Source organism: Pseudopodoces humilis, chromosome 5, assembly GCF_049639895.1.
Source record: "Pseudopodoces humilis isolate 2021_Gansu_Grassland_sample_001 chromosome 5, ASM4963989v1, whole genome shotgun sequence".
Lineage (NCBI taxonomy): Eukaryota > Metazoa > Chordata > Aves > Passeriformes > Paridae > Pseudopodoces > Pseudopodoces humilis.
Genome location: NC_142204.1, coordinates 70,869,322 through 70,886,005, shown reverse-complemented (window position 1 = coordinate 70,886,005; position 16,684 = coordinate 70,869,322). Strand labels below are relative to the sequence as shown.

Sequence of the window (16,684 nt, the reverse complement as noted above, 5' to 3'; positions counted from 1 at the left end):
TGAACTTTTTCCTGAACCAGTTCCAACAAATTAGGATTCACAGCCACATCACAGGATGAGTCCTGTTGTCTTCCTCTTACATCCTTGCCCGAGAAAGGTTTTAAGGATGTGCAGAACTTTTTCCATGTGTAAATGTGGAATTGGATTGTGGAATCCTGGAATGGGTTGGGTTGGAAGGGACCTCAAAGCCCATCCAGTTCCACCCCTGCCATGGGCAGGGACACCTCCCACTGTCCCAGGGTGCTTGGACACTCCCAGGGATCCAGGGGCAGCCACAGCTGCTCTGGGAATTCCAGCCCAGCCAGGAATTCCTTCCCCAGATCCCATCCATCCCTGCCCTCTGGCAGTGGAAGCCATTCCCTGTGTCCTGTCCCTCCAGGCCTTGTCCCCAGTCCCTCTCCAGCATGTTGGAGTTCTGCTTGTATTTACTTATTTTGACAGATTTAAGGTCATCATTTCTCTCTGATAACCTCAGAGAAGCTCTTCCCTCCCTGTGAGCAGTAAAGGAATTCTTACAACACAAGGAAATTGTTCCCACTTTGCTTTTCCAAGCGGCTGCTCCAACATCCAGCCAGCATTCCAGGTGTTTTACCAGGTGGGAAACACTCCCCAGGTTCAAAATCCAGCCCTTTAGAGAGGTCAGTAGGACTTTTTGACATTCATCCCTATAAAACCAGGATTTTGTCAACATACTGAACCTCCTCTCTCCTCTCCTCTCCTCTCCTCTCCTCTCCTCTCCTCTCCTCTCCTCTCCTCTCCTCTCCTCTCCTCTCCTCTCCTCTCCTCTCCTCTCCTCTCCTCTCCTCTCCTCTCCTCTCCTCTCCTCTCCTCTCCTCTCCTCTCCTCTCCTCTCCTCTCCTCTCCTCTCCTCTCCTCTCCTCTCCTCTCCTCTCCTCTCCTCTCCTCTCCTCTCCTCTCCTCTCCTCTCCTCTCCTCTCCTCTCCTCTCCTCTCCTCTCCTCTCCTCTCCTCTCCTCTCCTCTCCTCTCCTCTCCTCTCCTCTCCTCTCCTCTCCTCTCCTCTCCTCTCCTCTCCTCTCCTCTCCTCTCCTCTCCTCTCCTCTCCTCTCCTCTCCTCTCCTCTCCTCTCCTCTCCTCTCCTCTCCTCTCCTCTCCTCTCCTCTCCTCTCCTCTCCTCTCCTCTCCTCTCCTCTCCTCTCCTCTCCTCTCCTCTCCTCTCCTCTCCTCTCCTCTCCTCTCCTCTCCTCTCCTCTCCTCTCCTCTCCTCTCCTCTCCTCTCCTCTCCTCTCCTCTCCTCTCCTCTCCTCTCCTCTCCTCTCCTCTCCTCTCCTCTCCTCTCCTCTCCTCTCCTCTCCTCTCTTCTCCGAACCTCTCCTCTTTTATTTTCTTTTATTTTCTTTTGCCAAGGGTGGGTACGAGATGCAGTCAAATGAGAGGATGACAAACATTTGCCTGTGGTTTTGGGTTAGGTTTTGGAAGTGCTGGGGTTTTTGGAGAAAGGATATAAAAAAAACACAGGGGAGATTAACGCTGGATTTGATTCTGAGTATCACAAAAGATGGAATAAGTTGTGTTCCAACCTTTAAGTCATTCATTTAGTATTGCTCTGTAGATTTTACATTCTCAATTGCAGAGCAGAAACCAGCGTGGTTCTTTCCAGCATTTCAGCAGAGAATCATTAGGAAAATTCTTTTACACCTTTTGGAGAAGTCACACTCCTCACTGGAGTGTAAATAAAAGCAAGAATCAACTCTGCAGTACTTGATCTTTTGCTGGCAGCACTTCCCACGTGGTGATTGTGAGGGCTCTGTGTGGGCACAGCTTGATTAGGGCCCAGCATTTGTAGATATTCAGCAATCAGATCTGTGTTATTCCTCCCAAACCATTCAGAGGAGAACTCAACCATTTGGTTTGTGCCTCACACGTTTCGTAACGCGCCTTCAACTCATCACCTACAGCATGTGCGAAGACAGTCTTTAAAAATAGTCTAATATAAAGAGTAAATTAATGTAAAAACTAAAAATAATGGTGCAGTGATGAGGACCTTCATTACCATATGCCCTTTTGTCTTTTTTTTTCCCTGGGTTCTGCTTTACAACTATTTTCTGTGCTATATAAACGCACCCTGTGGATTTGCTCGGCAGTGATGCTGCTGGAAGAGGCTCTTTTTGGGTGAAGTAATGTTAAAAAAAGAAGAATTCCTCTCACCAGCACCTTTTTGGGTGGTGGTGGAGAGCACAAGTGCCTTGCTGCTGTTTCAGAGGTGTTCACACTTCAGCTTTGAGCTTCCCTCAGGGTTCCCTGAGCTGGGCTCACGTTTCTCTTGCTGCCTCCATGTACAAAATCCCTCCAGTGTGGCCTTTCCTGTCCATCTGCTCGGCCAAACCCATCTCTGCCTGGGCTACCAACATTCCTTTCACTTTTCTTTTTCCTCCTGGCCAAAAGAAGTGGAATCTTGCCCTGACTGTGTCTGGTGAAAGCAGCGCTGCAGATTCTTCCCTACCCCAAATTCACATCATCCCCTTTCATCCTGCCATCCTCATCAGTGTTATCCCAGGAAAACCACACATCTTCCAAGCCCTGCATGTCCCATTTCTGCTTCCCTGCTGTTTCCAGTGACTCCACCTCGTACCCCTCACTCATCCCCTTTCCAAACTGCCCAGAGCACCTGTGGCTGCCCCTGGATCCCTGGAAGATCCAACCAAGGTCAGGTTGGACAGGGCTTGGAGCAGCCTGGGACAGTGGGAGGTGTCCCTGCCCATGGCAGGGGTGGCACTGGGTGAGCTTTAAGGTCCCTCCCACCCCAAACCATTCCATGATGCCATGAAACACATCTTGCTCTTTCTCAGAAGGAATTTCTGCTGGACACAGACAATGTTAATTTATTAAATTCCCACAAATCCTTCTGGAATCCCTCTTAGTTCTTCATAAAGCACCTGAAAACAATTAAGCTGTTATGCACTTCATGAGCTGCCCACCGTGAGGGTGTGGATTGCCTCAGTTTCCCTTTGTTTCACCATCTGTTTGCATCCATTTGTTCTTCCTTATCTCTGTGTTTATTCTGAGAACACTGAGAAAAGAAACATCCTCCCTTTTTTTTTTTTTCCTGTTTATTTTGCTTTCTGCCAGGTCTGGCCACAGTGTAGCTCCTCTCCTCCATCAGTAGGACTAAATAAAACAGGTCAGAACATCCTCTCCAACACCCTCCTGTGCTGCTGCTCTGGGGCTCAGTGGGATCACGTCCATTTGTAGGGTTTTGTTGTCGAGTTAAGACTTCCCTGGACTTCCCAAGCACGGCCCCGTGCTGGGAACCACCCCCAGTTTGTGGTTTGGATGTGCTGAGCTGCTTTTGGAGGAGGCACAGCAAGATTGGATCTCAGAGAGCTGCGGGTTGGGCTGTTGTGCGCTGCTCGGACACAGAGGATGGCTCTGGTCTGTTTTATTCAGTAGTTCAGAAGTAGCCAAGGGTTACACAAATAAAATCAGCTGCCTTTGATAGGTGTCAGCGCTTTAATGAGGAATTAAATTAAGCCCTGGGTACTCCTGCCCATCTCATGGCACTATTTTTATCTCATGCTCCGCTTTTTTGTTGCTATTTTTTTCCCCATATTTTATGACAATTGCCTGAAGTCCTGATCTGAGGGGGATTATGCCAGATACCTGCACAGCTGGAAACTCATCAGCCATTCAGATTCCTTCAGTGAGAGTGTCAGTTTTAGCACGAAACTCGCAAAGCTCACCGTGGTGATTTCAAATTTCCTCTTTAGTAGACATTTTGTTTGAATGCCATGAAGGGGCTCCTCTCCCTGAGCCCCCAGGAGCACAATAAGCTATGCTCTTTGAGAGAGCCCAGATGAGTACAAAGTTCCCTTCATTAAATTTTCTTTTTATGCTTTAGCATAGAATATTTCTTTTTAAGATGGTCTCTCCCTCATTTCCTTTTGTGTTTTCATCCTATTACCTTTACGAGGTTGTGATGCATCAGCTCTCTGGAAAAGGTGGGTGCAGCCTCCCTCAGAGGTTTATTCCAGCACTGAAAGATTATTCTGGCATGGGAGGTGCTTCAGGAGCAGCTGGAGAAGGGAAAGCATGATCAAGGAATTGCAAACTTGATAAAAACACGCTGTTCCTCGCGTGCCAGGCGGCTGCTGCTCGTATCGACTTGTGCTGAGAAAAGCGTTGGGGGTTTTGGGTGTGCTGGTTCTGCTCAGGAATTCTGGAGCTGCGCTGAGTGGAGCTGGAGATCTGTCAGCATCCCCTGGCATTCCCTCTGCACTCGTTGTGGTGCTGGAAAACTGGTGGTTTTCCTTCAGTTTGGTTGTGAAATCTCTGAGCAATTTAATAAATAGATAAATAAATACGATGCAGGACACAATCTTCTTTACAGGAGCAGATAGTGATAGGACAAGGGGCAAGAGATTTAAATGGGAAGAAGGGGGATTTAGATGGGAAATTGGAAAGGAATTCCTGGCTGTGAGGGTGGTGAGGCCCTGGGATGGATTTCCCAGAGAAGCTGTGGCTGTCCCTGAATCCCTGGAAGTGTCCAGGGTTGGATTGGGGTTTGGAGCAGATTGGGATTGGGACAGGAGGTGTCCCTGCCCATGGCAGGGGTGGCACTGGATGGGCTTTCAGGTCCCTTCCAACCCAAACCATTCCGTGGTACTCTGGTGACACTTTTCCCATCTCAGGATCTCTCTCAGGACATGGGATAGTTCAGGAAAGGGATCTCCTGCTCTAAGGATCCCTGGCCCTGCCTGGGACCAGACCAGGTTGCTTTATCCTCTCAGGCATTTAAAACCTCCACATTTTCACAATAAATTCCACGTAATTGCTGGGTTTGCATTTATTTACCTTTTTCTTAGGAGCTTTTCCCTCAGTCAAACCCCACAGACCCTTAAATGCTTCTGTAAAACGACTTTTATTCAGGGAACCCCAGAACAATTTGGGTTGGAAGGGACCTTAAAGCCCATCCAGATCCACCCCAGCCATGGGCAGGGACTGTCCCACTGTCCCAGGCTGCTCCAAACCCTGTCCAGCCTGGCCTTGGACACTTCCAGGGATCCAGAGGCAGCCACAGCTTCTCTGGGAATTCCATCCCAGGGTCTCCCCACCCTCTCAGCCAGGAATTCCTTCCCAATATCCCATTTAAGTATTAATTGACGTAATCATAGCAACTTCTGTTAGGGAGATATTTCATTCCCCTTCAGAGGAGTTTCCTCGCTGTTGTTTCTGACCATCCATCTGTGATTCCTGTGATCCATCTCTGGCAGAAATCAATGGGAAACCCTTCAGAGGGGTTCCCATAATGGACAATGGATCCTCCTTTCCCAACAGGAGATCCTGCAGCCCGTGCTTTATGCCCTTCTCATGCCAGGCAGTAATTTCATTTAGTGCTTTCCCAAAAGTGCCAGCAGCACATCAGGGGAGTGGAACCAGCACAGCTGATCGATACAGAGACACTGCTCACCTTCAGATTCATCCAGAAAATGATTTGACTCGGTTGACTTGAAGGAAGTGGCCTTGTTCTCACTGACCTGCAGTGCCTGGAAGGACAGGGCTGAGGGGAGGTTTTCAAAAATCCCCCCTGAAAAGTCAGAGTGTGAAAACAAGTCACTGAGGGCCAGGAGATGATGTGTCTCACAGGGCTCCCATATGGTTGGCAATGTATAGAGTCCTTTGAAACATTCAAATAAGGAATAATACCTGGGTTTTGGTCACTGATGGCATGGCTCTGAGAAAAAAAAGAAATAATTCAAAAGCTCTTTATCATGGGTTAGAAAGTTCTCCCATTGAAATGGCTTTAAATACAGTGACAGAATTAATGCAGCAATGCTAGAGCAGCCCATTCCTTTCTCTCTTCACCTGTATATAAGAAGTCACTTTAAAACTTGTGAATAAAGGCACAGCAAGGTTTACTCTGGGTATTTTTAATTAATTCAGGCTCTCTTGGATCGGTTTATCAATTCACACCAGGGGTTTGGGGGTTTATTGGAGCTCTGGTGTAGCTGGATCTAAATCATCACTGCTGGGAGATGCCTACAGGGAACATCCCTGGTGATTCTGTTGTTCCCTGTCCCAGACCTTGCCGTGCCCCCTCCGTGTGCAGCAGTTTGTGGTTACACATTTTGATGCCTGACACGCCTTTGAAGCACGTGCTGATCTCAGCAGAGGGGGGATTAAAGGAAAATCCTTCTCTGTAAGAGTCTGCAGAAGTTTGAACTTGGAGATCATAAAGTGTGGAAGCACCTGGGACTGCATTTAAATTCTGGTTTAGATTTTACAGATGCAGGGCAATGAATGAAAGGAGAAAGAGATGTTTTTATAGGTACATACTGTAAAATCAAGGTGACTTAACATTCCCTTTTCTTTACCACGACGTCTTCAGTGATTGTCAAGAAATCAATTCCCTGGAGGAGCAGCGTTTGTGCTTCGTGTTTCATTTCCCTAAAATGAAACAGGAAAACAGGAAAACCTGCCTTGGCCAATCAGCAAAATGAGAATCAGAATCACAGAGTGGGTTGGGTTGGGAGGGACCTTAAGGATCATCCAGTCCCACCCCCAGTTCCATGGGCAGGGACAACTTCCACTATCCCAGGGTGCTCTAAGCTCTGTCCAGCCTGGCCTTGGGCACTTCCAGGGACCTCACCACCCTCACAGAGAGGAATGCTTTCCTCTGGAAGTGCTCCAGCAGCCTGGGATAGTGGAAGATGGCCCTGCCCACGGCAGGAGGTGGGACTGGATGTGCTTTAAACTCCCTTCCTACCCCAACTGATATAATAATAACAATAATAACAATAACAATAATAATAATAATAAATTTTTGTCTTTCCTGAGATGTTTTTGGAAGGAAACCCTGAAGCTGTTCTCTGTTCTCACAGGAGATACGAGTCCCACCCGATCTGTGGGGAGCTGCAGGATAAAATCCTCCAGTGCTACCGGGAACATGCCCAGGAGACCCTGAGCTGCTCTGCCCTGGCCAGCCAGTACCTGCACTGTGTCAACCATGCCAAACAGGTGAGCTGGACCTATTCTCACTGAAAAATGCTGGAATGATGAGCAGAGGAATTTCCAATTAGTCCTTCCTCCATGCCTAAGCATTTCCCAGTACGTGAGTTCCCAGAGTGCTGTGGAGACCACTCGGAGTTGATTTAAATGCTCAGGTTTCCATCTCTTCCCCTGGGAAGCTGTTGTTTAGTGTAGGAGCTCTTGCTGTTGGCAGATGTTTCCTGTTATCTACAGTTTTAGCAGTAAAACAAGGGGATTAAAATACCTGGTAATTTTTGCTATAAGTACGAGAAACTCCTGGATGTCTCAAACTACATTGGTCACCACTTGGAATTCTTGATTTCTTCAGTCTTGTGTTATGCAGGGCTCTAAAACTGCCCTTTACCTGCTCTTGCCCTCCTCTCTTCCAGTTTTGTAGGGTATGGATGTCACTGCCAATTAAAATCTTTATGCTTTATTAGTGCAGCATGAAGGAAAATGACAGTAATATGTAAATCATTAAATTAAAAGAAGCTACGATTTCGCACTTTTACTCTTTTCCATCAGCCTTTGTCTTTCAAATGCAGAAAAGCATATATTGACCTCAGTTGTGTCCTTAAACAAGCAAAATGTGCTCACAGCCCACGTGCAGGATGTGTAAAAAGTGCTTAAATAAGTCTGTTGATCTTTATTTCTGCCCAAATCCATGAGTTAATATTTGAGCACGTGAGGACACCCATCTTTATGTGACAGTGGAGACCTGCAGAGCACGGCTGGTGTTTGATCATGGGCATCACCTTCCCTGGGCTCAACTCTGCCTGGGCAGAAAATCCATCAGACTTTGGCTCTGATCCTTCTCTGTGACCTTTTGTTTTAAACTGCTGCAGCCTCCAGCTGGTATTCCCAAATTATTAACACTGGAATTGACACTGCTCATTGTTCCTCAGTCACTGAGAGCTCCCTGTCCCTTCAAATTCACTTCCTTTAATTTATCCTTTATTGATGTTTGTTGTCCCATCCCTGGCAGTGTCCAGGGCCAGGCTGGACAGGGCTTGGAGCACCCTGGGGTAGTGGAAGGGTCCCTGCCCATGGTAGGGTGCACAGGATGGTCTGGAATGTCCCTTCCAACCCAAACCCTTCTGTGATTCCATGATTTCTCCTCCTGCCCATTTTGGAATGCACCAATCTGCTTTTTTAGGAAAAGTCCAGTGAATAACATGAGAATCACGGAGCCATTAAGATTCTTCAGACCATCCAGTACAGCTATCCCCAAAGGCCACCACTGACTCTGTCCCCAAGTGCCACCTCCACACAGCTTTTAAATCCCCCTGCCCACCCCTGCCCTGGCTGGACAAGCCTTTGAGTGCAGAAATTTTCCACAATATCCAACCTAATCCACCCCTGGTGCAACTTTCCTCTTGTTCCATCACTTGTAACCCTGTTTTGGTTTGTTCTGTAGTGGATTTCCCCATGGCCCTGCAGCATCTGCAGCACTGATTTACTGTATGTTTAATTTTTTATTATTTTTTAAAGTAACCAGAAAAAAAGTGGATTAATTACTTCGACATGTTTAAGCTCTGACTCAAGTTTGTATCTGATAGGAATTTCTTCAGAAGACTCTGATGAGGATGAATTAATTCATGTTCAGAAGGTGCAGGAAAAGCAAATTGCATAAATATGAGCATTAGGTTTTTGAACCCTTTTAAACACCTTTTTTTTTTGTTGAAGATCTTCATCCAAGCCTGTCAAGTAGTTAAAAGTGTTTCCTAAATGTTTCTTATTCTGTTTCACACATGCTTCAAGATGAGAATTCAGAGAGGTTTCTCTCATGATAACAGAGAAGGAGAAGCCTTTTATGATGGAAATATTTGCAAGCAGGAGCAATTGTTTTTCCTAATGAACACCAGCCCATCCTCCACGTGCTGCAGCTGTAATTGTAATTATTTTTACTCACTGTTTGCCCACAAGTCCAGGCAGTTACTTTGAAATAATTCCTAAACGCTGCTATAAAATCACTTCAAAATTACCTTCTCTGTGCGCTTGCTTGGGAGCCAGAGGAGGGGGATAAATGGCAGATTCAGAAATGAAAAAGTTAACTGACACTGGCTGCAAGAAACAAAGGAAGAAGAAAATTTGCTAGAGGGAATAGAGCAAGATATTGGAAAGCAAATAAGTGAACTAATCCGATTTCCTGGCGGTGAGTCTGGGCACTTGTGCTTGGGCTGAGCACACTCTGTGCTTTTCATAAATTGAATTTATTGACTCCTCTTTCTTTCCTATCTTGCTTATAATTATCTCCCCCTCTCTTCTGTGTGCTCCTTATTTCTCATGCTGTCTGTAATCTCATGTCTCTATCTGTCCTTTTCTCCCCTCCTTAGAAAAGCCCAGAGAGTTGTTAATTCCGAGGGCTTTGACACATTGTTGTATCTTCCCTTGAAATCTCTTCCCAAAGTCATGAGAAGCTGGGGAGATAAATTAAACTCTGTTATTAATGTTTGCATGTTATTACAGTGATAATGCCAGTAATGGAGAGGAAAACTTAACCTAATGGAGCCATTAAGGGGAAGATATTTGGATTGTGTGTGGCATTTAATTGTGCTGCCACTCCTGAAGTAGCTCCAGCCAGTCCATCCATGGCTTTTTAATCCTTTTTCCTGGTTTTCCAGACATGGGTATGGACAAGAGCTGTTAAAATATATATTTTTTGGGGGTTTTTTTGCATTTTTTTGGGGTTTTTTTCCCTCTCAATTTTTTCCCACCCTGGGCTACAAGAAGTTCTGATTCTTACATAGAAACACAGCTATGGTTTAAAAAATCTGTGCAATAATTTCCTGTTAAACCACTGAATTCCAGAAGGATTCAGGTCTCTGCAGGCAGGTGAGGTTTAAGAGTATTTAAAATAACAATACCAGCAGCTGCTGGTGCCTGACAGCCTGGCTACAAAAATGTTATCCTTCAGCCTTGTAACCACTATTTTAATTTGTTGGATCAAGTGGGTCCTTAATTATGCATCTTAAATAGAATAAAACCAGGATTTTAGCCTCATCCTCCTGTATTTTTACTTGACACCAATTGCTGCTCTGAAGAGAAAAATGCATGGAATTTGTGTATCTGGAAACACTGAATTGAAACACAACAAAAAGAGTTCATCATTTAACAGTGTCCTCATTGAAAGAAGTTTATTATGGACCAGCTTCCCTCCCTGGGGTTATGGGAAAAAAAAAAAAAAGGAAAATATTTTAAATGCATTAATTTAAAAAGGCAAGGAAAAACAGTAAAAACCCCAAAATGTAGATAAAACCAAAGCAAGGCTTGGAACACCCCCGTTTGTCTGAAGGTGAAGTTTTGTGGGCAGAAATATGGACATGACGAACAAATATCTGCAATTTCTTTCCTTGGGACACTCAACAAAAGTAGCCCATTTTTTCTGAGATCCCTTGGGAATTTCTTCTGTTAACTTGTGCAGTGTTAAAACAATGTAAAGTTAATATTCAGCCCAGAGATGGTTTGGAGTGAGTCTGTAGTTCCTCTGGAAAAAGGAATTTTCCTGAGCTTTCCAGAAATCTCCATGGGGAGGTTTTGGTAACGGATGAAACTTCCCCACATTTTGGTTTGCAAATGCACCCAAAACTGATTCCTTTTATTCCATCAGCCTCTTCTTCTCCTCTGTGGATTCTGGAGGGTTCTGTGGGCACAAGGGCAGGCACCACCTTTGTGTGGATGCCTTGGAGAATTTTAAAGTCACAATTGTTAAGGTTGGAAAATTCCTCCAGTTCCATCGAGTCCCAGCATTCCCAGCACTGCCATGTCCCCAAGTGCCACATCCACACTTAAAATCCTTTTAATTTAAAATGATTTTAAATCCCTCCAGGAATGGGAATTCCAGCCCTGCCCCCAGGCTGGACAGTCCTTTTGGGAAAGACATTTTTCCTAAGTTCCAATCGAGCTGCAGCTCTTAACCCTTGCAGGAACTGGGTGGAACAGCACAGTTTACCAGGTTATTTTTAAGAATAATACAAAAATTTGGTTGGAGCCAGACCTGACATGGTTTTAATTCCCTTTATTGTTAATTTTTCCCTAATTTCCATGACTGTGACAATGCAATCCTGACTTCCAAGCTGTGTAGAGTTGCTCAGACACCTGAATCAGCTGTTTGGAGGTCACCTGTAAGATTTCAAGGTTTAAATTTGGGTTTGTTCCTGACATAAAACCTCGGACATATCAAATCCCTTCCTACCATTTCTTGCAAGGAGACTCTTAATTAGTCCTTACTCGTTTGATGGGTTTTGTAGGCAAGAAAAATGGGTTGGGTTGGAAGGGGCTTTAAGGATCATCTCATTCCAGCCCCTGCCACGGGCAGGGACACCTCCCACTATCCCACGTTGCTCCAAGCCCTGTCCAGCCTGGCTTGGAACATTTCCAGGGACAGGAAACCTGGTCTAGTGAAAAGAATTGAATTATTTTTATGGTCCTTTCCAACCCAAACCATTCCATGCTCTGTGACTTTGTAATGAAGCCCGAGATGAGTGCAACGTGTTCAGATTGTTGGGGTTTTAATTCTGGCTCAGAACCCGGGAAAGAGCCAGGCAAGGGATACTCAGTGTTGGATGATTTCAGGATATTTTTCCTCAAGAGTTTAATTGCTGGGAATGGGATTTTTCTTATTGTAAGGTCAGATGTTTTAATTTCCTTTAATAGCCGCAGCACTAAAGCCATGGCAGCATGAGGGGAGATGAAAATGGATCATTAGAGAGACTCTTCAGGCCTCCAAAGCACTGCCTTGTCGAGTCCTCAGATCCCTTCATTCTGCCTCTGTGGCTTGTCTCTGGCGTGGTGTGTTTATCAACAAGGTTTCTTGTTCTGTATTTAGATTTTAAAAATTGTCAGATCTTAGGAAAGAATTGTAGCCAAACTTCAGGGAGTGTCTGGAATAACTCAGATTTACTGAAATATGTGTTTCTCCCTCTCTCTTCCCTCCCCTCTGATGGTTTTTGCAGCAGAGCTTGCTTGGGAGAGGAGGATAAAGGCATTGTCCGAACCAAGCACAAGACCATCAACTAATTTCAGCAGAAGAGCTTTTTTTTCTCCCCAAGAATGACCCGGCAGCCCATTTGCAGGGCAGCCCAATAAAGACAAGAAGTGGAAGAGCCATTTGAAGGGCAGCATCCTTGCAGCTCAATCAGCGCGACCGCTCGGGAAGCCGAGACCTGGATCTTGTTCCATCAGAGCTCGCCTTCCGCCTTATCAAAGCCCACTTACTGGAGCATTGGAAGGAAGGGAAAGAAAAGAATCTTTCTCTGACCTCAGAGAGGGAAAATATCCTTCAAATGCTGCTATTTCTCTGTAGAATCTCCTCAGAAACATCTCGCTGTCGGAGGGAGGGGGGTAACCCTTGCGGCACCGGGACGCGGCCATTCCTTGGGAGCAGCCCCTGGTCCCGGTGCCAGAGTTCTCCTCACAGTGTAGAATTGTAAACTGTGCTTCAACTTCCCAAATGACCTGGCTTGCTGAGGTCTCTCCCTGCAGGCCTTCTGCTGGAATGATGTTCGTGATCCAAGGCTTAGGGTGGTCCATGGCCTTTATTTCCACGGGATGGTTCTGTTGTGCTCCTCGCTCGTATCAAGTCCTGACGAAAATGCCTCACTCTGTACCCAACAATAAATCTTGTTTTATGCACAAGATTGATGCTGCAGTCTGTCTCCCTTCCCACTCCTCGGGGGCGGATGGTGTTCCCTCTGCTGTGTCAATCACGCTTTCCCAGCAGATGTTGTTGCTGAAGCTTTCAAGCACAGACTTTTCATGCACAACCAGCCCTGGTGTCAGGAACGGGGCTGGGATTGAGCTGTTTTCCATCACAGCCACCTAAAAGGATCCCACGTGATGGGAGTGTTGTGATTTATCCACTACCACTTCCCTCCTTGGGAAATGCTCGTGAATGGAGCGCTGCAAGCTCTGGTTGCATGGAGAGGTTGTGGGTTCCCCATCCCTGGGAGTGTCCCAGGCCAGGCTGGACGGGTCTTGGAGCAGCCTGGGATGGTGGAAGGTGTCCCTGCCCATGGGAGGGGGTTGGAATGAGATGGGCTTAAAGCCCCTTCCCACCCAAACCATTCTGGGATTCTGTGAAAGGGCAGAAACTCCCTGAAAATCTCCAAACCAGCTTTGTGCAAACACTCAGTTTCCTTCAATTCTTTTCCTTCAGGTAAAAACCTTGTCCCAAGCAATCTTAGGAGGGACTTTTTACACAATAGGGAAAGTAATGATGTCAAATGAGCAGCGAGTCTGGAGCCTTCTGCTGTTAATTTACCTGTTCTCCCTCTCTAATTGGCTGTGTTTGAACCTCGTCCTACTGAACAACTGTGGGTGCACCTGTGGATCTCATTTATTATTCATGCAAAATATTACCACGGACTTCCCTAATTATCAAGATGCTTTGTGAGCACTGTTGAATTAAGGATTTTTTTTTTTTTTATGCTACCCAGAGAAGCTGGGATTTTTTTTTTTTTTTAACATGCCAAGCAACTGTAATGTTGGTGGGAGGGGAGGATCCTGGAGTTCAACATCAGGTGCCAGGTGAACTGCTCGGGAAAAACAACAGGGACATAAGCACCGTGTTTACACGGTGACTTGCTGTAGTGTTTACAAATCAGCTAACTCACAAATCCTTCTCTCCAATGTTCTCTTTTGTAACAGAGAGCCAAGAAGTTGGCAGAGCCAGCCTTGCCAGACTCAGAATTGGCAGCAAAACTCAGCATAGAGGAAAAGCAGACGTTTTTCAGGCCAGATGATGCTGTAAAATCAGGGGAAGAGCTGTGTCGGGAAGGAAGGTCTCTGTTACTGCCAAATGTTTATTGGTTTCTCATCCTGACAGCCTTGAGCAATGAGAGTCAGCCTTGCCTGCTTTGTTCCAACTGTGTTTGAGGTGTTGTGTTCTTTAAACATCTTCTGTGGCATCAGGGGTGGCAGCTGCAGCCTGTGTGGCTTGGGGGAGGATGGTGGCAGCAGCAGGGTAAGGACTTTAAAAATGGCCCTGGTGTGGGCTTTAGAACTGGTCTTGGTGTGGAGTTTAGAACTGGCCCTGGTGTGGAGTTTAGAACTGGCCCTGGTGTGGAGTTTAGAGCTGTTCTTGGTGTGGAGTTTAGAACTGGCCCTGGTGTGGAGTTTAGAGCTGTTCTTGGTGTGGAGTTTAGAACTGGCCCTGGTGAGGAGTTTAGAACTGGCCCTGGTGTGGAGTTTAGAACTGTTCCTGGTGTAGAGTTTAGAACTGGCCCTGGTCCAGAGTTTAAAGCTGGCCTTGGTGTGGAGTTTAGAACTGTTCTTGGTGTGGACAACCTTTGCCTTTAAAGCAGAGCAGTAATTCTGGATATTTCTGGCATTTCACCACCACCTCTGCTTTTGCCACCTTTACTTTTGTGTATGTGCATCCCTGCATCCCATAGGTGTTTGGTTTCTTCCTTCTTCCCACGTGCTGTTGTGGGTGCTGAAATCTTAAAATCTTGGAAGTCTCCTGGGGCTTTTTATGGGAGTTTATGGAGAAGTTTCCCTCCTATTCATGATTTTATGATTCTGTGACCTTTTTCAGCACCTGCAGATCCCAAACCCACACCAGCTGTTGGTGACAGCAGGAACTGCTGGATCAGAGCAAGGCCAGCCTCCTTCATCAGTAGCAGGACAGAGTGGAGAAGTGCCAGGATTTTTGTCCAGGGTGTCAAATGTGATTTGCAGGACCCAAAATCATCTTTTGTCCCATGCTGGGTGACTGCATGCTGCAGCTCCCTGCCCAGGGTCAGTCCTGTTCCATCAGGAGCTGGGTGCTGCCAGATAAAAACAGACAAGGTTGGATTTGGGTGCAAACAGCTACAGATGTGGATTTTGTCACCTGGTCAATCCATAATTTGTGATGGTTTGTGTTGAGCTGACACTTCTGGGAGTTGGCTGCAGACACAAGAGGGGATGTGTGAGAGCAGAAGAGGCCGAGCTCCTGCAGCCAGGAGAGTCCTTTCTGTGCTCAGCCTCTCCCAGCTGTGCCCACAAAACCCTCCGGGGTCATGGCCAGCATTAGTTTCCAGCAGTGAGGAAAGCTCCCTGAGGAGCTGGGGGCTGTTCCCACTGTCACAGCAGAGCAGGACAGCAGTGAGTGACCCCCAGAGCCCAGGGCAGGATTCACGTGGCGAGGGAGGTGAGGCAGGGATGCTGCTGGGGAACACCCTGCTGCTTTCAGCTCTGTGGTGGCTCTGTCACCTCCCTGGCTGCTCTCAGAAGTGTCAAACAGGGCCTGGCAGCAAGGTTTGATCATCAAAGTTCAGCAGCCAAGGAGCTGGAGCAGCATCTGCCCCTCCCTGGGGAAGAGGGACAGGACCTGAGCTCGGCCGTGGTGTGAGGGGGACCTGGGGCTGCAAGTCCTCGCAAAATTCCAGGAGAACTTGGGGCACTGAGCCAGGGCTCCTCTGCAAGAATGTCAGCTCCATGTGAACAAAGACACTGGGTAATTAGAGAGGTAATTAGTTTGGTAATTACTAAGGCAATTAGTTTGATTCTCTCTCAAGCCAGTAACTGCTGGGAAGTGCTGGAGGGAGCACCTTGAGTTTCAGGCTGCAGCAGCCCCCCGAGGTTAACCCTTCACCCCCTGCCTGGGAAGCTGACATTGATGAAAATGGGGTGGCTTGGAGGGAAAATAACCCCAAACCCCCAGTTTGTCAGAGGTCTTGTGCTCCAAAACTCTTGAGCCATCTTCTGATGACACCCAGAAGTGCTTGTGCCATGGTCAGGGCAGGATTTAAGGCAGATCACCCAGCAGTGGTATGGTTACTGCAAGATTTTATATTTCCTTAAGAATACTGGGGACATTTTTGGGTGGGGACACTCCTTGGGGAGCTGTTTGGAAGTGTCCCAGTGTCACTGCTGAGGTTGATCCCTCCTCCTTGTATTGGATCCCTCACATCCCTTCACCCCTGGAATGGAACTCTCTGTTCCAGCAGAGGCATTCCCTGGAATCCCAGCTCAGTTTGGGTGGGAAGGAACCTTCCAGATCATTTCATCCCACACCCTTGCCGTGGGCAGGGACACCTTCCACTAGGCCAGGCTGCTCCAAGCCCCATCCAACCTGGCCTTGGAGCCATTTCCAGCTTGGGGTGCAGCTCAGCACCTGAAGGTGAGTTTTTTCTGCCTGTGTTATACCAAACCAGGTATTTTCTGGCTCAGGAAAACCATCCCTCCTTCCTCATCAAGTCCTGAGGGTGGGCAGGGCAGTGCAGCTGTCCCAGTGGTCCCAAAATGAAGATCAAACTTCCAGTGCTCATTTGGGAAGCTGGAGCTGCAGGAAGTGGATCTAATCCCCCAGTAAACTGCAAACTAAGCAGATTCTTCCTCGTGTTCATCTGTTGCTGATCCAGAAATAGCAGGGCTGGGAGGGACTTGGCACATGCTGGAGTCCACTATTCCATAAAAACTGACAGCAAGAAATTCACAAGTTTGATGGTGGTAGAGGGATCAGATCTGCAAAGGGTTCAGGGGGAGCAAGGAGATGAAAGTCCATTAATAGATGAAACCAGACATGAGAATTCACTGCATCTCTCTCCTGTTTCCTATCTCAGGTAGTGAGAATACTTTTCCCCTCTTCTCAGTTTTAATATTATTAACACTTGGCCTGCTTTGCAAAGGTCAAAGTCAGCTTGAATGTCTTCTAATCTGACTCTTAGTGAAAAGCAGGCAAACAAGAAATCCCAGAGCTGCCTTTAAGCAGCA

General features: G+C 46.8%; 1 protein-coding gene across 3 annotated transcripts in view; it reads left to right on the top strand.

The window, feature by feature from the left end:
- The window catches only part of CHCHD3 (coiled-coil-helix-coiled-coil-helix domain containing 3), a 122,012-nt gene extending 109,388 nt beyond the window's left edge, over nt 1-12,624 (top strand). For 2 of the 3 annotated variants that reach the window (XM_088055208.1, XM_005530977.3), the window contains exons 7-8: nt 6,838-6,973; nt 11,941-12,624. In XM_088055208.1, the coding sequence (XP_087911334.1) occupies nt 6,838-6,973; nt 11,941-11,967 (163 nt within the window). In that variant the 3' untranslated portion in view covers nt 11,968-12,624. The remainder of the gene's footprint in view (nt 1-6,837; nt 6,974-11,940) is intronic. The other variant, XM_014259704.2, reaches the window with a different exon arrangement.
- Nucleotides 12,625-16,684: the final 4,060 nt, after the last annotated feature.